Source organism: Hemitrygon akajei, chromosome 7, assembly GCF_048418815.1.
Source record: "Hemitrygon akajei chromosome 7, sHemAka1.3, whole genome shotgun sequence".
Classification (NCBI taxonomy): Eukaryota; Metazoa; Chordata; class Chondrichthyes; order Myliobatiformes; family Dasyatidae; genus Hemitrygon; species Hemitrygon akajei.
In genome coordinates, this window is record NC_133130.1 from 22,073,735 (window position 1) to 22,095,383 (window position 21,649).

General features: G+C 38.9%; 1 protein-coding gene across 7 annotated transcripts in view; it reads left to right on the forward strand.

The window, feature by feature from the left end:
• The window catches only part of akt3a (v-akt murine thymoma viral oncogene homolog 3a), a 442,785-nt gene that overhangs the window by 324,092 nt on the left and 97,044 nt on the right, over positions 1-21,649 (forward strand). For 6 of the 7 annotated variants that reach the window (XM_073050478.1, XM_073050483.1, XM_073050482.1 and 3 more), the window contains one exon: positions 15,057-15,188. The exons of the other annotated variant lie outside the window; for it this stretch is intronic. In XM_073050478.1, the coding sequence (XP_072906579.1) occupies positions 15,057-15,188 (132 nt within the window). The remainder of the gene's footprint in view (positions 1-15,056; positions 15,189-21,649) is intronic. 7 annotated transcript variants of the gene reach the window in all.

The window sequence follows — 21,649 nt, forward strand, 5'->3', positions numbered from 1 at the left end:
AATGGACATTGAACCCTTGGACAGCACCTCACTTTTTTAAATATATATTAGTTCTGTTTTTTGCATGGTTTTTAATCTATTCAATATATGTATACTGTAATTGATTTATTTATTGTTATTTTTATTTTTTCTCTATTATGTATTGCATTGAACTGCTGCTCCTATGTTAATAAATTTCATGTCACATGCCAATGATAATAAACCTGATTCTGATTCACACCACCCTGTCTGGCATCAAAAATCATTGCACAGTCAAAGTCACTTCAGTCACATTTCTTCCCCATTCTGGTGTTTGTTTTGAACAATGGACTCTCTTTGCACAGAATAGATTGGGATGGGAAGTTCACTTCTCATGTCTATTAATTTAGTGTCTAAATGTATGGAGGCTCTTTGGTTTCTTTTATGCTGGAAATTTATAGTTTTATTGACTGAACTATTGATTACTGGGTTTAATGTTGTGAGTCTCAATAGTTAATCTTATACTTGTTAACTAGGGAGCTGAGGGGGGAGACTTAAGAGATATACTGTATAACATTAAGTGACATAAGTAGAGTAAAAGGGAGAACCCATTTCTCTTAGCATTGGGTTTAAAAACTGAAGGGCACAAATTTAAAAGAATGAATTGAAACATTAGCAAGGAGATGGGTGAAGTAGCAATAGTAGTTTTGGTTTTAATAGAACATCGAACAGTCCAGCGCAGGAACAAGCCCTTCATCCTACAGTGTCAATGCCAATTAAAGCTGATTTTAAACTGCACATTTACCTGCATATGATCTATGTCCCTTCCTTCACTGCCTGTTCACATGTTTATTGAAAGTATCTCTTAAATGTTGCTATTATATCTGCTGCTTACATTGCCTCCTTTGTCAGTGTACTCCAGTTACCTATCACTTTCTGGTTTTAACACAACTTTAAACTTACTCCTTGCTTTATAGCAATGCCCACTAGCATTTAATGTTTCCATCCTGGAAAACAGCTGAAGAGCACCTTAATGATAGCTATCATAATTCAAATAGCAATTATAATTCAATTAAATATACCATGGATTAAACAGACATGTATCATAGATGAGTCGAAATCTTATCGGGTTGAAAAGTAATTTTGTCAAAGTGGACTGTGTGAGAATGGCTGTTATTGAGACGGAAGTGCTGTGTTAAGATATAAAAAATGCTGAATCTTTAGCTCAACAACTTTCCTCTGTAGTCTTGGTAGTTTTGAGGTGTAAGTTCAGGTGGCAGTTGCGTATTCCTCCTGACCTGAAGGATGTGGCAAGTCAGTGAAACTTCCAGTGTCCCTGGTGTATATACCTGTGGGAAGTGCAACTGCTGTAGCTCCTGGCTGATCACACTGAGTGGCTGGAAATGCCATTACACTCAGGTGCATCTAGGATCCTGAGAGCTATAGTAAGGTGGTCATACTGAAGGGGTTGGCGCAAGTGCAATTCCCCTCACTAACAAGTATTTCATTTTGGCTACTATTGGGAGAATGGCCTTTTAGAGGAGAGCAGCAGCCAGTTCTGTGGTATAACTAATGGCTTTTCACAGTAGGGGTGGGTGAGAACAAGGAGCGCTGTAGTGATGGGAGACAATACTCAGGGGTGGGGTCTGTCAGGATATTCTGTGGCCACAAACAGATTGGATGGCTTCAGATGGATGATATGTTACTTCTCGGGTGTCAACGGCAAGGATATCTCCAAGCAGCTGTAGAACATCCTCAAGGGGGGAGGTTGAGCAGCCAGAAGTTATTAATTTGCACTCAGTGGCCACTTTATTTGCTACATCTTGTTAATGTAAATGAAAATATCTAATCAACTAATCATGTGGCAGCAACTCAGTCCATAAAAACATGTGTACAGTCGGCCCTCCTTATCCGCGAGTTCCGCATGCACGAATTCAACCAACCGTGAATCGAGAAAACCCAGAAGTGCTCTTCCAGCAGTTGTTGTTCGAGCATGTACAGACGTTTTTTTTGTCATTATTCCCTAACTAATGCAGTATAACAACTATTTTACATAGCATTTACATTGTATTAGATATTATAAGTAATCTAGAGATGATTTAAAGTATACGGAAGGATGTGTGTAGGTTATCATGGATCAGGATTGGAAAAAAAACTAAGTTCTCTAAGTCGGAACAGGTACATCCGGTATTATTTAGTGTCAGTTAGTTAAACGTTTGTCTTAGTATATAGTATATATTTTACCTTTCTAAGCATATAAAACACTTAAGAAACATATGTATTTCAATAATTAAACCACTGTGTTGCTTAGTAATAATTGTAGCTTTCATTGGGGCAGGGCCTTCACATGCTCCATTATTTTCACTTTATCCTTTAAAATTGTTCCGATCGTTGACCGACTGTTGCCTAATGCTTTTCCAATGACCGATGGCATTTCACCTCTTTCTGATCGCTTTATTATTTCCACTTTATTTTCAATCGTGATTGTGATCGTGATCATGAACAGAAACACTGTGGATTCAGAGCTCCGCCGGGTCTTAATGTCCACCACACTGAGACAGGTTATATAAGGTCCGGGGTTCCACTGGGTCCTAATGCGCACCGTACTGAGACAGGTTAAATAAGGGACTTGAGCATCCGCGTTTATTGGTATCCTCGGGGGGGGGGGGGGGGTCCCGGAACCAATCCCCCGCTGATAAGGAGGGCTGACTGTATATGGTTAAGGTTCAGTTGATCAGACCAAACATCACAATGGGGTAGCAATGTGATCAAACTGACTCACCGTGGAAAGATCTTTGACGCCAGGCAGGTAGTTTGAGTATCTCAAAAACTGCTGATATTTTGGGATTTTCATGCACAACATTCTCTTAGAGTTTACAGAATGATGCGAGAAACAAAAAACATCCAGTGAGCGGTAGCTCTGTGGGCGAAAATGCCTTGTTAATGAGAGAGGTCAGAGGAGAATGGCCAGGCTGCTTCAAGCTGACAGGAAGGCAATGATTACTCAAGTAACTACTCATTACAGCAGTGGTGTGCAGAAGAGCATCTTTGAATGCACAACATGTTAAACCTTGAAGTGGATGGGCTAGAGCAGCAGAAGACCACTTGTATACACTTAGTGGCCCCTTTATTGAGTAGAAAGGGCACTTAATAAGGTGGCCATTCTGTGTACATTAGTGCCAAAGATAGGAGGAAGGAAGAGGATCTGAAGACTAAATCTGGGAGTTAGGCAGAGGTTAAAAGCAGGACCTTGAGCTGTAATCTCTGGATTACTCCGACTGAGCAGCTGGTGCAGGAGGAGGTATTCTGATCCTTGGACTATTGGGATCTTTACTGGGGTGAGATGTCCTGCACGGGAGGGACAGGTTGAACGATATTCTGGTACCGGGAGTTGCTATGTGGGTTTAGACTATAATGGTAGGGTTAGGTAGGCTGCAAAACAGTAGTGTGTCAAATAGGAAGGTAGAGCTAAATGAAAAAGTCAGAGCAAGTAAGCTCAGTAGCCAGGAACTAGGCAGGGAGCAAGGGAGGTCTGATGTACTAAACCACATTAATGTCAATGCAAGAAGCCTGACAGTTACAGCAGATAAACTCAGCATGGATAGGTACATGGGATTAGTTAGCTTTTGCACAAATATGGTTGAGGCATGGGCAGGACTGGGAACTCAATGTTCCGGCAGTACAAATAGTCCAGAGGTGATAGAGGTGAATGTAAGTGGAGAGTGGATGGATGAGGAGAGGTGTTGCATTATTGGTTAGAAACAACAACATAACAGTGTTTAAGGGGGAATATCCCTAACAGATTGTCCAGTGATACTATATGGATGGAACTCAAAAATAAGAATGGTGTCATTACTTTGGGTTTGTACTGTAGGCCCCCAAAAGGTCACTGGGAATTAGAGCAACAAATATGTAGGGATATCGCAGATGGCTGTAAATATAATTGGATTGTAGTAGAACTTTCCTTATATTGACTGGGACTGCTGTGCTAAAAGCTTGGATGGGACAGAATAAGTTAAGGATGTCCAGGAACCTTTTCTCAACAAATATGTAGATGGCTTTACTAGAGAGGGCAACATTGGAACTCATGGGACATAAGGCAGGGCAAGTGACTGAAGCATCAGTGGTACCAGTGACCATAGTGCTATTACTTTTAAAATAATTTTGGAGAAAGATAGACTGATCCACAAGTACAAGGTTTATACATCTCAGGGACTTTACCAAGAGTATCCAAGGTCATGGTGGGAAGCTGGGGGGAATATTGTTGAGGCTCAGACAGAGATGGTTGTATCATAGTTAGCCATGGATGAGGTACTGGAGCCTGAAAGTGGCTAATGTTGTACCATTATTTTAGAAAGGATGTAAGTACTAGGCTTTGGGCAGATGGAGCTTGTCAGCCATGGTTGATAGCTCATCTAGGAGAAGGAAAACTCTGATCTCAAGCCTCCGCTGCCTTTTGGTTATACCGACTCATGGGGAAGGCTTTGGAAGTAAACTCTTAAGGAAAAATATGGAGCTGGAGTCCCAAGGCAGTCCTGCTTTGAGTTCAATGCTGACGGGCAAATCCTGTGTTGTATTGGTCTCTGCTGTTGCTTTGTATTCATCAGCTGCGTGGAGAGGGGGAGCCTGCTACATGGGCAACAGCTTGGTCTCTGTGTCATACTGCCCAGGCTTGTATATCACAAGGACAGCTGGGATGGACCAGCCATGGTTGACCCCGACCAATTGAGGGCCTCGACGGACTGACTATGATAGTTGACATGACGTTGTGCATGAGAAATCGTGCTTCATGAATTTGATTCAGTGTTTTTTCTTTTTTTTTGAAGAGGTGAGCAAAAGGACAGACAATGACAAGGCAGAAGGAATTGTCTCTGTTAAATTAACAAGGCAAGAGAAGATCCTATGTGGTAGGCTGATTTATAACGTGTGATCACATAGGATCAAGGATGAAGTAGTCAGATTGGATTCAAAATTGACTTGATAGGAATCAGAGGTTGGTTTTGGAGGTTTGCTTTTCAGATTGGAGGCCTGTGACATGTTGTGTTTTGCAATGATTGGTGCTGAATCCATTGTTGTTGATCATCTATATTAAGTTTTGGATGCAAATATAGTTAGATTTGTAGATGACACCAAAATTAATGTTTAGCAGTTTAAAAAAAGTCATGTAGGATCACAACATGATCTTGATCAACTGGAAAGTGGGCCAAGGAATGGCAGATGCGATGTGGACAATTGTGAAATATAGCATTTTTCAAGTTATTCTGGGGCACAAGAAATAGCAGGGCTCTGGAGAGTATTGTTGGACAAAATTCCCTGAAAGTAGTAATAAGATAGGGTTGTGAAGAAGGTCTTTGGCACACCTGCCTCTAATTATTCGGGGCATTAAGTAGAAGAGTTAGGATGCCTAAGAGTTAGGGTGTATAAGGCATTGGTCGTGTGGCTAGCCAGACACTTCTCCCCAGGACTGAAATGGCTAACACAAGGGGGCATAGTTTTAAGATGCTTGGAAGTAGGTACAAGGGGGAAGTCAGAGGTAAGTTTTTCACACAGATGGTGGGTGTGTGGAATGCACTCCCAGCGAAGGTGGGAGAGGCAGACACAATAGGGGCTTTTAAGAGACTCTTAGCTAGGTACATGGAGCATAGAAAAATAGAGGGCTATGCAGTACGGGAATTATAGGCAGTTTCTAGAGTAGGTTACTTGGTCAGCACAACATTGTTGGCTGAAGGGCCTGTAATGTGTTGTAGATTTTATGTTTTTATGTCCCTTTACAACAGTAGAAAATGTTGGTGAGACCATACTTGGAGTACTATGTGCTGTTCTGGTTGTGTGGCAAAAGAAGGATGTCATTAAGCTGGAAGTTGTGCAGAAAAGTTCACGAGGATCTATATCAAGATTGGAGCGTTTTGAGTTAGGAAAGACTCGATTGGCTGGGATTTGTTTCCTGGAGTAAAGGAAGCTGAGGGGTGGAGCTGATAAAGGTATGTAAAATCATGAGGGCACTAGATAAGGTGAATCTTCATGGTCTTTTTCCCAAAGTCCAAAGCTATATGGCATAGGTGATTATGGAAGAATTTAAAGGGGACCTAAGGGGCAACATTTTTGCAGAGGGTTCAGGATATATGGAACAAACTGCAGGAGGAAGTGATAAAAGTGGTGATAATTATGATGTTTAAAACACGTTTAGACATATGAATAGAAAGATTTGGAGGGATATAGGTTTAACATGGGGGAGTTGGGCAAAAAGGACTTGTTTCTTTGTTAAAAAACTCTATAATATGACTGGACCCAGCTACTTGATGGTAAATAGGGCTCAGAGCAATGAGGGGCTTTCAAGGAGATGTAAGACAATCAAAAAAAGTGTTTCCTCAAAGAAAAAAGTTGGGACTGCAAAATGTGAAGCCTTCAGATGATAAGGCACTTAGAAGGTAGGATGAAGTGTTTTCTGGTATATGGAAAATTTTGTTTGCTTTGTAAGTGGGACATGCTACTAGTACAGAAAAGAAGAGGATGGGTTACTATCAGAGAGAGCAGTAAGAAAAGACAAATAGTGAAGCAATCTCCTGGTTATTCCCCTCCTTTCGATACTCCTAGACTAGTCGATTGTTTTGCGTAAGACCTACGACCTATCTGCAATTAACCTCCTGACCTCCTGGTTTCAAGTTATTTATATATCCTTTATCATTCCTAAACTAATATATCAGTCCTTGGCCTTCTCCACTGGCGGAGTAAACACAAGCTAGAATAGTACCCTGTATTCCATCTCAGGCATTTTACAACCAAATGATGTAAATGTTGAATTTTCCAACTTCAGATAATCCTCGCTCCCTATGCTCACTTCTTTCCCCTTCTCATCTCCTCCTCCATATGGTTCCATCTGCCTGTTGTTCACTCAATACACCTGAAACACCTAAACACTCCCACAGTTGATTTCTTCTGGTTCTCATTCCTCACTTATGTGATACCACCTACTTAGATTCCAGCATTAGCAGCCTCTTGTTTTCACGTTGTGCTTTTCAGCTTCCGTCTCTGCCTCTCTCCTTTCCATCCATCTGCACCTTTTTAAAACTTCTTTTTGTCCCTAGCAATTACCCACCAACCACTGTCTTCTCACTCTTCTCACTTCCTTCCACATCTAGTTCCACCTGCCCATCATCTCACTGCTCACCTGGTTCACCCTTGACCTGGTAGCTTGTGCCATGCTCAAACTCACTTTGTTATGCTATTTTCCCTCTGCACTCTTGATCCTGATGCTGAACTAAAACAATGACTATCCCTACCTCTGAACGCTGAGTTCCTCCATCAGTTTGTATTCTACTTAAATTCTAGCATCTGCAGTCTATTGTGTTTCCCTGCACTAAAGGAATCCAAATAAAGGATGTTTGGTATCTCAAACAGCATGGGCAGGGAAGGTGGAACACAACTATGACTTAGACATTATTTCTCTAGATTAATAGAATCATCTACAACTACTTGCATTTTAATAACTTAAGAGATGTTTATAAGGAATATTGATAATCAGTGCAAACTGTTGATGTGGGGACAAATATTATAAGAACATAAGAAATAGAGCAGGAGTATCCAGCCCATCGAGCCTGCCCTGCCATTCAATAAGATCATGGCTGATCTGTCAGCTCCATCTTACCTGCCTTTTTAAAAAAAAATTTTTTTATTAGTTTTTTAATACATTTTCTACATAGCTACAGATTAAAAAAAAACCCGGATCAAAATGAAGAACATTGATACAGTGCAAAAATAAACATACAATAATAATATGATACAAAGAAAGATAATTGAGAAAGCACCCAAATTGAAGACATGTAATATTAGTATCCTCCCCAAGCCCCGCAACAAAAAAAAACTCCGGACCAACCACAACACAATATAGAGAATATAAATCAGGACAATCAAACCCCCAAAACTGTAAATACACTTAGCAACAGAAGATATTAATGCCCACTACAAAAAAAAGGAGCTGAAAGCAAGGGACCGAAAAAAAAAACCCCTAGTTAAGAGGAAGGTTATGAAAGTACTCAATAAAAGGTCCCCAGACCTTATGGAACTTTAAATCCGAATTAAGGACTGAATAGTGAATTTTTTCAAGGTCTAAGCAGGCCATAATATCGTTAAGCCATTGAGCATGTGTGGGCGGGGCAACATCTCTCCATCTAAGGAGGATTAAACGTCTAGCCAGGAGAGAGGCAAAAGATAATATTCGACACTTAGTCGAAGTCAGACGTAAATCTGTCTCACCCCAGAAACCGAACAAAGCAATTAAAGGGTTAGGTTCTAGGTGGTGATTCAGAATATACGATAACGTTATGAAGACATCTTTCCAAAATTTCTCCAAGCTAGGACAAAACCAGTACATATGAATGAGAGAGGCCTCGTCCCTTTTGCATTTATCACAAAGCGGACTGATGTTAGGGTAAAATCGAGATAATTTAGATTTAGACATATGGGCTCTATGAACAATCTTAAACTGTAAAGGGCAATGGCGAGCACAAAGAGAGGTTGAATTAACTGATTTGAGAATCGAGTCCCAAGTCTCATCGGATAAAGAGGTATTTAAATCATGCTCCCATGCCATTTTAATTTTATCCACAGGGGCACGTCGTAGGGCTGCTAATTTATCACGAATAAATGATATTAAACCTTTACCTAGTGGATTAATAGAAAGAAATAAGTCCATAACATTTTTCTCAGGCATTTCAGGGAAGTTAGGGATTAAAGGAGTAATAAAGTGTCTAATTTGGAGATATCTAAAAAAATGAGCACTAGGCAGATTGAACTTAGCAGAGAGCTGTTGAAAAGAGGCGAAGCGGTTATCAATAAAAAGATCTTCAAAATGTCTAATGCCCTTCCTATACCAATCATGGAAGGCTGAGTCATACGTAGTAGGTAAAAAAAGGTGATTATGTAAGATAGGGCTAGAAAAGGAAAAACCATGGAAACCATAAAATTTCCAAAACTGAGCCCATATACGCAAAGTGTGTCTGACAAGAGGATTAACTATTAATCTGGACAAACTACTAGGGAGTACAGAGCCGAGAAGTGCAGAGATAGATAATTCTTTAGTGGAGCTCAACTCCATTGCCACCCAATTAGGGCACTCGGGTTGGCCATGGAAAAAAAGACCAAAAGGTACCTCAACGTATATTGGCTGCCCAATAATATAAATGAAAGTTAGGTAAAGCCATGCCACCCTCTTTTTTAGATTTTTGGAGATAAACTTTGTTAATTCTAGAGCGCTTATTCTTCCACAGATATGACAAAATAATAGTCTAAGGAATCAAAAAAAGATTTAGGAATAAAAATTGGGATTGATTGAAATAAATATAAAAGTTTAGGGAGAACATACATTTTAACAACATTGATACGACCTACCAAAGACATAGATAGAGGTGACCATTGTAACAGACTCTGTTTAATAGTATATTAAAGATTGGCAACATTTTCACGAAAGAGATCTTTAAACTTCCTTGTGACTGTAATCCCAAGATAAGTAAATTGATTGTGGACTACTTTAAAAGGGAGATCACGAAATGTTAATTCTTGTGCTTCTTTATTAATTGGGAAAAGTTCGCTCTTATGTAAATTAAGTTTATATCCGGAGAACTGGCTAAACTGGTCAAGAAGTGAAAACATTGGAGGTAAGGATGTAGATGGATTTGAAAGAAAAAGTATAAGTTATCAGCATAAAGAGAAACTTTATGCTTAACACCCCCTCTCCAAATCCCGGTCAGTTCAGGACAATTTCGAAAAGCTATCGCCAAAGGTTCTATAGCCAAATCAAAGAGAAAGGGACTTAAAGGGCATCCCTGATGGGTGCCACGTTTGAGGTTAAATAACTGGGATTTCTGAGAATTAGTTAAAACAGAGGCAGTAGGACACAAATACAGCAATTTGATCCAAGAGATAAAACTTTGACCGAAGTCAAATTTTTCTAAAACTGCAAAAAGGTAGTTCCACTCTATACGATCAAATGCTTTCTCTGCATCAAGGGAAATAACACATTCAGAAATCCCAGTTGGGAGGTGAATATAAAATGTTAAATAAACGCCGAATGTTAAAAAAGGGAGACGGTTTTTAATAAAACCAGTTTGATCATCAGAAATAATAGAGGGAATAACAGTTTCTAATCTATAAGCCAAAACTTTGGCCAAGATTTTAACATCAACATTAAGCAATGAAATCGGCCTATACGAGGAACACTCTGTTGGGTCTTTACCCTTTTTTAATAAAAGAATAATAGAAGCCTCATTAAAAGAGGGTGGCAATTTGCCGTATTTAAACGAGTCAGATAATACTGAAAGTAACTGAGGGGAGAGAAGTGAAGAGAATGATTTATAAAATTCTACGGGGAACCCATCAGGTCCAGGAGATTTCCCTGAGGACAATGCAGAAATTGCAGAAGATATTTCTTCTGATGATATAGGCGCATTAAGTTTGGCTTTAAAATCAGATGAAAGCGAAGGAATATTTAGATTATTTAAAAAATGATCGATAGAGATATTGTCATTCAAAGATTCAGAAGAATAAAGTCGAGAATAGAAATTTTTAAATGCGTCATTGATTTCTAAGTGATCCGATGTAAGGTCTCCATTCTCCTTCCGGATCTTTGTAATATGTTGTTTGGCTTTGGAACGCCTCAACTGATTGGCTAGAAATTTACCAGATTTGTCACCATGAATATAAAAACGACTCTTACTTTCAAGAAGTTGGCGTTCGACAGGTTGAGTGGACAGAAGATTAAATTTAGTTTGAAGTTCTACACGTTTCTTGTATAGTTCAGGATTCTTAGTTTGAGCATACAGTTGATCCAATTCTTTAATCTGATTAATGAGGTCTAATCGATCTGCACAGGACTTTCTATTAAGATTTGCTGTATAGGAGATTATTTGACCCCTCAGATATGCTTTCATGGCATCCCAGACAATCTGGGATGACACTTCAGGTGATGTATTGGTGTTAAAATAAAAGGTTATCTGATCCTTGATAAATTTTAGAAAACCATCATCCGATAGTAAAGTCGAGTCAAACCGCCAGTGTTTATTCCTCTGAGGAAGGCCAGGAAAATTTAAAGACAGAGTAATTGGGGCATGGTCAGAAATTAGTATACTCTGATAATCACAAGAATAGACAAATGGAATGAGTTGATTGTTGAGTAAGAAGTAGTCAATTCCAGTAAAGGTATGGTGAACATGTGATAAAAAAGAATAATCTCTCTCAGTAGGATGAAGGAAACGCCATATATCAGAGATACCATAATTAGAGAGAAACGATGAATAGCTGAGGCAGATTTAGTAGGTGGTCCAGTAACAGAGGACGATCGATCCAAACTAGGATCTAACCAACAATTGAAATCACCACCCAGTATAAGAGAGTATGAGTTTAAGTCTGGTAGTGAGGAGAAAAAACGTTCAAAAAAATTAACATAATCAAAATTGGGGGCATACAGGTTTGCTAGTACAACTTTAGTATTATATAGTTTACCAGAAACAATAACAAAACGTCCATTTGTATCAGATATCTTATTATGGAGTTCAAAAGGAATATTTGAGTTAATAAGGATGGAGACCCCCCCTAGCTTTGGCAGCAAAGGATGAATGAAAATGCTGACCCGCCCACTTTGACAAAAGCCGGGAGTTATCAGAACAACGAATATGAGTTTCTTGAAGGAAAGCAATGTCCGCTTTGAGTTGTTTAATATGTGAGAAGACATTCCTTCTTTTAACAGGGTGATTCAATCCCTTTACATTCCAGCTCACAAATTTAAGTGTATTAACCATTATCAATTGTTAGTGCATAGAAGGCAGCAGGCATATAAAAAGTCAAGCAGTACAATAACAGTCTGGGAGCAAAAATGTAAACATAGATTCGTAGAATCAAAACAGAAACATGTCCTGAGTAACAGAGGAAAGCAAAGGAAACAGTGAGTGGTGTTGGAACTGGAGAACGCACCCCACCCTCCCAACCCAAAACTAGATGGCTACCAAAAAAAGCAGCTAGCTCTACCAAAAAAATTAACCCAAATATGACTTCCAGTTCTGTGTCGTTAACAACAGTTCCGTATAAATACTATAGCAAATGGTAACTAGTTTATGCACTAGAAAACATAACAAATAGGAACAGCTTCAGCAGAAGTGTGAGACTTAATACAAAGAAAATCAAAAGAAAACCAAAACTAACTTACCCGTGAAAAATTATAGAAGATTAAAAGAAAAAAAAGGGAGGTAGAAAAGAGGGAAATTATAGATTCGAAAAGAGTACTTATCAACCATTTACAGAAAAAAAAAGCAAAACTTAAACTATGAATCAACCAACAGGGAGGCCTTCAGTAAAAACTCCCAACCTCCAAAACAAGTTAAAGTCAATTGTAGATCTCTATAGATAAAGTTATACAAAAATACAGTAGATTGCACAAGTACAACCTAAACGTCCGCAGGGAAACATTAAACTCGGATTATCTATTTAGAAAAAACGCACCAAGTCCAGGGAGAGATTGTCTACAGCCCTTAGAGTCTCAATAGATAATGTCTGAATTATTCAAGTACAGTCTGAGTCAGGAAAAAAAATAGCTTTACTACGAGAGGTACTTATCCACCATTTTAGAAGGTCAGACCGGGTTCCTGAGGAGACGGGATAGCCGGAAGACTTCCAACAAATGCCTCAGCATCCTTCGCTGATTTAAACCACTTATATTCTCCAGTTGTAAGCGTAATTCGCAGGTCAGCAGGATTGCGAAGAGAGGGTCTAAAACCATGATCAAAAAGCACTTTCATTACACCTTTAAACTCAGCGCGCATCTTCAGAATCTGGGGGGCAAAATCCTCCACAAAACGAATAACTGTACTTTGAAAAGCAAAAGTACCTCTGCGGCGTGCCTCCATAATCAAACGGTTTTTCACCTGGTATTGATGAAAGCACAAAATTACCGGCTGTGGGCGGGAACCCAGAGTTGCACGGGGAACGTAGATCCTGTGTGCTCTTTCAAGCTCAGGTGGAGTCGGAAGAAATTCTTTCCCAAAAATCTCACAGAGAAAATCGGGAAAAAATTTCACGGGAGAGCCCTGTTCGGTGGCCTCTGGCAAACCAAGAATTCGTAGATTGCAACGTCTGCTACGGTTTTCAAGATCCACCATTTTGGAAAAAAGCTTACAAATCTGCTGCTCCAGGCTGGAGCAGAGGGTTTCCAGATATTGGACACGGCGTTTTAGATCTTCAGAAGTTGAGTCGATGCAAGATAAATGTTCAGCATGTTCGTCCACTCTAGAGTTGATCCGATCCAATTTGACATCCAGCTGGTTGAAAGAAGTTCTAAATTCCTTTAAAATATCTTGTCGATGCTGTTCCAAAGCAGCGAGAATGTCAACTGGCAAAGCCGTAGAAATTTCTTTTTTCCCGGATTTAGTACTTTTGTTAGACATTATAAGATAGATGTGTTCGCAGGCAAGTAAAAGAAACCTAATAAAATACCTAACTAAGGTTTAAGAAGGAGACATATAGTGCAAAGGTAGGGAAAATGACGGAGCAAAAGTTTGGAACAGCTAAACAGTCGCCATCTTGCCGGAAGTCCCTTACCTGCCTTTTTACCATAACCCTTAATTCCCTTACTATGTAGAAACCTATCTAACTGCATCATAAATGTATTTAGTGAAGAAGCCTCAACTGCTTCCCTGGGCAGATAATTATGTTTTCATTCTGTATGATTGCTAGTGTCTTCAGTGTGGAAAAATTACCTAAGATATTTAAAATGAAATTTTAGAAATTGGATTACTCATAATCATATCTGTTTTAACAAAAAACTAGTTAAATAACGAGAATTTTAAGAATGAGGGCAGTGAAAAAATTTGGGAAGACAAAGCTGCGAACCGATGAGATAAGTAGATGAAAATCAATAAAAACCTTAGATGCTGGGATAAAAAAACAGATGAAGGAATGTGCTAAGTCAATGAACAGTTACAAAAATATTAGTATCCACTGGAATCTGTCCGTGTAAAACATTTCCATGACAGCACAAAAGAATTGGAACTATTTCTTGCATTAGAAGGGAAAATCGTAGACAATGTTAGCATATATTGCCTTCACTGATAGAGAAGATTGTGTGGCATCTCCTCAACCCACTGTCATGAGTGCTATGGTATACACATGATGCTGTTAGTAAGGAACTCGAGGGTTTTGACCTCATGTTGGTGCAAAAAAAAGACAAATTCCAAGTCATGGAGGGGAATATGTTTCATACTGCAGCCACCATGTGCCAGTCATTATGAGATTGGAGGCTTAATTTTGAGAATTAAGAGCTGGCCACTTTATTCTAAACCTTGTTAAGCTTCAGTGCTAGTTTGAGCTGCACTCATTAGGGGCTATTTCTTGAGTTGTGACTTATGGATATGGAAGATTTTAGAAAATTGGGCGGCAAGTCCAGGTTGTGAATTGTTTTTCTGTGAGGCATAGTTGGTCAACTTTGTGGTTTGATTAGAACATGTAATGTAATTGCAATCTAGAAAGCTTCAGTGAAAGCAAGTTGTTGTCACCTTTGAGCTAGGTTTTAGCTAATGCCAAGATGTACTGTACATATTCACAATAATATTGTGAATGGCAAGGGTCTTTAATGAATATGAACCAATGTTCTAAAGGCCCCTCTTAAATTGCACAGGGACACTTGTCAGTGAATTGGCATGAGCAGTTGGTTAGGAGTATAAACTCCGGCAGGCCACTGGGTAGAAAGTTGGTACGTGAGGATGAAAAGATGGTTGGAATTTGGAATGAGAATCTGTTATGATGTATGTAGACACAAAGTATTCATATTTAAATATTTTTGTCATATTGAAAATACAATTTATAGAATGGTGACTTATTTTAAAGGCATAGTATTTTTTCTTAATGGATCTTCATTTAAGAATAAAACTGATAAACAGTAATTTTCCTGCCCGTGCTGGCATTCAATAGATTAATTACTCACTTCATGTTATTTATAATGTAGTTCAGCCAATCAAGCTTTTCCTTTGAGGCAATTAATACTATCCATTGAGTTCCAAATACCTTTTCTGGGGCAGTTCTATTTTGTTCACTATTTTCCCTCTTTTATTTTATAGACTATGAATGACTTTGATTATCTAAAACTACTGGGAAAGGGCACTTTTGGCAAAGTGATTTTAGTCAAGGAAAAGGCAACTGGGAAATATTATGCAATGAAGATTCTAAAGAAAGAAATTATTATTGCAAAGGTAGGTACAAATGGTTTTTGAAAAATTGGGAATATAAATATTCTTATAGTTGGAATTGTAATGTGACTGTTTTCAAGGAAAGAACAATGTAGACAGTGAATGCTTTGAAAATGCTTTGTTTCTGATGTTTTATTGTCATAAATTGATTCATGTTACAAGGATGTCCAGTATTAGCGTTTCTGTATTTTCCCTCCTATGTTCTCAAAACACAAGAAGACTCTCTAATTGTGCTATTATATAAATCATAGTTTTGGTCATGGAACATGAGATTAAGCTTAACTAACCATCCAACCATTCTGTATAAGAAAAATACTCTGCAAAATTTGAAACTTGAGCTTTAAATGCATACATAGTGGCCTGTATGGAGAAATAAACTGTCTTGCCTTTGGCTAAATCCAATTCTGATTCATACTTTATTGCCCACTTGTATTAGTAGTGTTGCACTGTTGAGAAGGGAGTTAGAGGAAGCAACCCAATTGCAAGTTTTCTCTCAGACATATCATGAAAATCAAGTACTGTACTTGCCCATAACATCACAAAACAAATTACTTTCAACAAACCAATAAGATCCTCTGAAAGCCAGTCATTATTGATATTGGTATTAGTTTATTATTATACTTGTAACAAGATGCACTGGAAAGCTTACTTGTAAACTGTTCATACAGATAATCATTAGACAGTGCATTGAGCTAGAATAAGGTAAAACAATAACAATGCAGAATAATGTGTAAAACTACTAAAATGTGTAGTGCAGATAAACAATAAACTGTAAGTTCATAATAAGGTTGATTGTGTGGCCAAGAGTCCCATCTTATAATGCAAGAAGCCTGTTCAAAAGTCTGATGACAATGATATAGAAACAGTTCTTGAGCCTAGTGATACACACTTCCAAGCTTTTGCATCTTTTACCTGATGGGAGAGGGGAGAAGAGGGCATGTCCAAGGTGGGTGGAATCTTTGATTATGTTTTACTGAGGCAGCAAGAAATACAGTCAGTCAGTAGAGGGGAGGCAGGTTTCCATGATGTGCTGAGCTGTGTCCACAACTGTCTGCAGCTCCTTGGAGTCACATGCAGTGCAGTTGCCATTCCAAGCCATTATGCATTCAGATAGAATGCCTGCTACAGTTCATTGATAAAAATTTGGGAAGGGTCAATGGAGATATGCCAAATTTCTTCAGCTTCTTGAGAAAGTAGAGGTGTTGATGAGCTTTCTTGGCAATGACATTGACATGATTGGACCAGGACAGGGTATTAATGATATTCACACCTTGGAACTTGAAGCTCTGAACCTCAACACTGTTGATGTAGACAGGAGCACATGCATTTCCACCCCCTCCCCCCCCCCCCCCCACCATCCCAAGTCAATGTCCAGTTCTTCTGCTTACATTGAGGGGAAGATTGCTGTTGTGACACCATGTTACTAAGCTCTCTCTCTTTCTTGTACTGCAACTCATTACTATTTGAAATGTGGCACATTATGATAGTATCACCTTCAGACTTGTAGATGGAGTTGGAGTAGAATCTGGCCATGCATTCATGAGTGTCTGGGGGGTGTGGGGTACTGAGGATGCAACCTTGTGGAGCACCAGTGTTTAGAATATTGGTGTTTAGAGTCCTTGATGTAGAGAAATAAGGGAAGAATAAACACTATAGAAATGTTTGAAATTATGAGCGGAGTACATAAATAAGCTGGATGTTAACAGACCCCATGGTACAGGAATCCAAATCACATATTTAAGATGAGAGGGGCACCATTTAAAGAGACCTGGCAGACTCCCTTTTCACACATGAGGTATATGGAACAAACTACCAGAGGAAGTGGTTGAGGAAGGTATAATAATATAATTTTGAAAGCATTTGGACAGCGAAATGCAGGGGCACAGCTTAGAGGGACATGGGCAAGAAATTGAGAATAGGTAGGTGGGCACTGTGGCTGGTATAGACGTGTTGGGCTGAATTGCCTGTAACTGTGCTATATTGTTCTATGGCTCTATGGCCAGAAAGCTTTCATAGCCAGGGTTACATAATTTTTATTTTGCAATAGTATTACATAAAATGAACAAATGGGGTCAATTCTTGTCTTAAACGATTGAACTAGCTGTGCAGAATTCCTAACATGAGCCATAATTTATTTGATCTCTTAAGCACTATATGAAAAGCAGTGGAACAAAAAGTGGTAGTTCTGAATAAGAATTCTATGCAATTTGAGAGAACATCATGATCAAAGGTACCCATGCGAACCAACTTTTCTAATAGCCAGTGTTAAATATATTGCACTCAGTGTGCACTATGTTAAAGTGTAACTAATTTTTATTTGCAATTCACTGTTAAATGTAATGGGTAGCATTTAACAAGCCTTGTTGTTGACTCCTAAAGAACATTAGAGTAAGAGTTTTGATAAAATTTGTTCTGTTCTGATTAAAAATTATTTGATAAGAGTGACACAGAATTCTGGCACCTTTGTAATGAGCTAGAAATGTTCATTCTGTATAATTTTGTTGATGAACGCAAGCAAAAGGGACTTTTATCAATCCTTTAAAGTCTTCGAAAAGTATTCAAATATAAAAAAGGGCAAGAACTTGAACAGTGTTGATGAGCAGAAGGATCTTAAGGTCCAAGTTCGTAGTTCCCTGAAAGTGATTATACAGATTGATAGGGTGGTTAAGAAGGCATATTGCATACTGTAACAACAGACTGGACAAACTTGGGTTGTTTTCTCTAGAGAACCTGAGGCTTAGGGGAGACCTGATAGAGCTTTATAAAATTATGAGCAGCATAATAGGTGTGATATCTTTTTCCCAGGGTTGAAATGTCTAATACCAGAGGGCATGCATTTAAGGTTCAAAATAAATATGAGGGGCAAGTTACTTACCCAAAGCATGGTGGGTGCCTGGAATGTGCAGCTTGGCGTGGTGGAAGAAGCAGATACAGTAGGGAGCTTTAAGACCCATTTAGAAAGACACATGAATGTGAGGAAAATGGAAGGATATGGACATTGTGCAGGCAGAAGGGATTAGTGATTACTAATTTAATTGGTTCAGCACAACATTTTGGCCTGAAGGGTCTGGTCCTGTGCTGCACTACTCTATGCTCTATTCTTTGCTGCTGCTATGTAATTTGTTCATAAATTCATTTGCTTGTTTGTGGAAAGAACACCTAATCACACTTTAGTGCATATTTGCTGTATCAAGTAACTGATCATGAATAGGGGTTCGGCTGGTATCAATTTTATATTAACGTAAGCTTTGTGCTACACTTAATGTAGGAATAAACTCAGCAAGTAAAGATCTTGGGCCAAATAGATTTTCTATTATTTTTCCTGTCCCCCACTTTAACAGCTAACTCATTTCACAAGGTATATTTTAAATATGATAATTGCACAATGCATATGTAATTGATGAATTAAATATATCCTGGGAGGTGTCAATGTTTGTTTTACATTAGCTTCATATGCGTATGTTGTTACGAGTCCGACAACAATGAATATAGAATTGAGTCAGATTTTATAAACGCATAAACATTTATTAAACTCTGCTCAACAAAAATGAAAAGTAAACAAACGACTAACTTAACCGGAAGTTAACTGCTATACGACAACTCTGGAACAGTTCTTAAAGTGGTAAATGTGAACACAGTCTTAAAAGTGATAAATACGAAAGTCCAAGTGTTTTATACAGTCAATTAGGAGAGACTTTCCTGAAGTAACAAATTCCTTGATGACATGACGTTACCGCTGATCCCAGCCGCAATATGCCTTGTCCAGAGGATTCACAACGAAGGAAATAAAAATGGCTTAAAGGAACTGACCTTTTACTTGGCAAATGAACACTGCACAGCCCTTTCTGCTCTTACAGGCAGGGGTTATCTCAGATGCAGGTCACTATTTCCTGAACGAAGATTCAATAAGGTTGATCCTGAATTAAACCACCAATTGACACCAACTTTACTCGATCCTTCAGGTTCCCGTACTTCGGTAAAGTCTTCACTCTCCAATACTTAGACTTTAAAATTAAATCAAAGATACATCAAACAAAACTGGCAGTGATTGGCGAAACTGCTGGCACAACGATTCTGTACCTTACAGTAGAAATTTAAACTCCACTTTAAAGTGAAACTGCATCATGAGACAAATACACAGCATAACGGAGTAACTGACAAATTAAAGGACGACTCAACTCAAAAAAGACTCCCGCGTCTCACAGCAGGCTTTCCTGTTTTATACCTGTTGGAACATGTCATCATGTGACCTCACACTGGCGGGAAAATTACATCACCCCACCATCACAAGACCATTACATCATGCTCACAAGATACTCGATTACATCATGGTCATAAGACAGTCACAAGATACCCAAGGGGTATGTAACAATGTTTATTGCTGGAGATGGTTGATTGGTGTGTGAACCTACAAGCTTCTGTACAGAACTAAATGTTGGGTTTCCACCAAGAACCAAGGCAAATATAGCATCCTGTTGCTATAATGAAAGAAAATTATACATACCCATTCAATTAAAGAATTCAGTCTTTTAAAAATACTGCTTTATAGTTACAGCAGCATGTAACTATTTCACAGGCTTAATCAGGGTGGGAGAGCAAAGATGGATGGTGAGATTGTGAGAAAATGCTGAGGAGCACTCAGTCGTACAGCATGGGAAAAGGCCCTTTAGCCAAACTGGTCCTTGCTGACTAAGGTGTCTCATCCAAGCTTGTTCCATTTGGCCCATAATGAAGGGTGCTTACCATCCACACCATGCCCTCTTCTCACTGCTGCCATCAGGAAGGAGGTCCCACACCACCAGGTTCAGGAACAGTTATTACCATACAATCATCATCCTCTTGACATGGTGAGGATAACTTCACTCTGAAATGATTACCTAATCTACTCATATTCTCAGTATTATTTATGTTTTTATGTGTACAATTTGTCTTTTTGCACATTGGTTGCCAGTCTTTGTTTATGTCTAGTTTTTCATAAATTCTATTTTATTTCAATTTTTCCCTGTAAAGGCCTGCAAGAAAATGAATCTTGAGGTAGTATATGGTGACCAATACAGTGCCTATAAAATGTATTCACCCTCCATGGAAGTTTTCATGTTCCGTTGTTTTACAGCATTGAATCACAGTGGATTTAAGTTGGCTTTTTTGATGCTGATGAACAGGAAAAGACTCTTGCGTGTCAAAGTGAAAACAGATCTCTACAAAGTGATCTAATTTTTTTACAAAAATAAAATGCAAAATAACATTGCATAAGTATTCACCTCCTTTAATATGACACAGCAAATCAACACTGGTGCAGCCAATTGGTTTTAGAAGTCACATAATTAGTTACATGGAGATCTAGTTTTGGAGACCCATGTGCAGTCAAGGTGTTTCAATTGATTGAAGTAGAAATACACCTATACCTGGAAGGTCCAACTGCTGGTGAGTTAGTATCCTAGCAATAACTACACCATGAAGACAAAAGAACACCCCAAGCAACTCTGCGAAAAGGTTATTGAAAAGCACAAGTCAGGAGATGGATACAAGAATATTTTCAAGCCACTGAATATCCCTTGGATTACTGTTAAGTCAATCATCAAGAAATGGAAAGAGTATGGCACAGCTGTAAATTTGTCTAGAACAGGCCGTCCTCAGAAAAGGAGTGACCATGCAAGAAAGGGACTAGTGTGTGAGGCCATCAAGAGACCTATGATAACTCTGGAGGAGTTGCAAGCTTCACTGGTTGAGATGTGAGAGACTGCACATACGACAACTGTAACCCAGTGCTTCATCAGTCAGAGCTTTATGGGAGAGTGGGAAAGAGAAAGCCACTGCAGAAAAACATTCACATGAAATCTCAGCTAGAGTTTGCCAAAAGGGATGTGGGAGACTGAGTCAGTTGGAAGAAGGTTCAATGGTCTGATGAAACCAAAATTGAGTTTATTTGGACATCAGGATAAACGCTGTAAGTTGGCGTAACCGCACATCTTCAAAAACACACCATCCTTACCATGAACCGTGGTGCATTATGCTGTGAGGATGCTTTGGTGAAGCAGGCCCTGGAATGCTGATGGAGGTTATATGAATGCAGCAAAATACAGGAAAATCCTGGAGGAAAACCTGATGCAGTCTGCAAGAGAACTGTGACTTAGGAGAAGATTTGTTTTCCAGCAAGACAATGACCCAATCGTAAAGCCAAAGCTACACAGGAATGATTTAAAAACAACAAAATTAAAGTCCTGGAGTAGCCAAGTCAGAGTCCAGACCACAATCCAATTCGAATTTGTGGCTGGACTTGAAAAGGATAGTTCATTTACGATCCCCATGCAATCTGATAGAGCTTGAGCAATTTTGTAAAGAAAAATGGGGGAAAATTATAGTGTCCAGATTTGCAAAGCTGATAGAGGCCTATCCACACTGACTCAAGGCTGCCAGAGGTGCATCTTCTAAATACTACCTTGAAGGGGTAATATTTGTGTAAT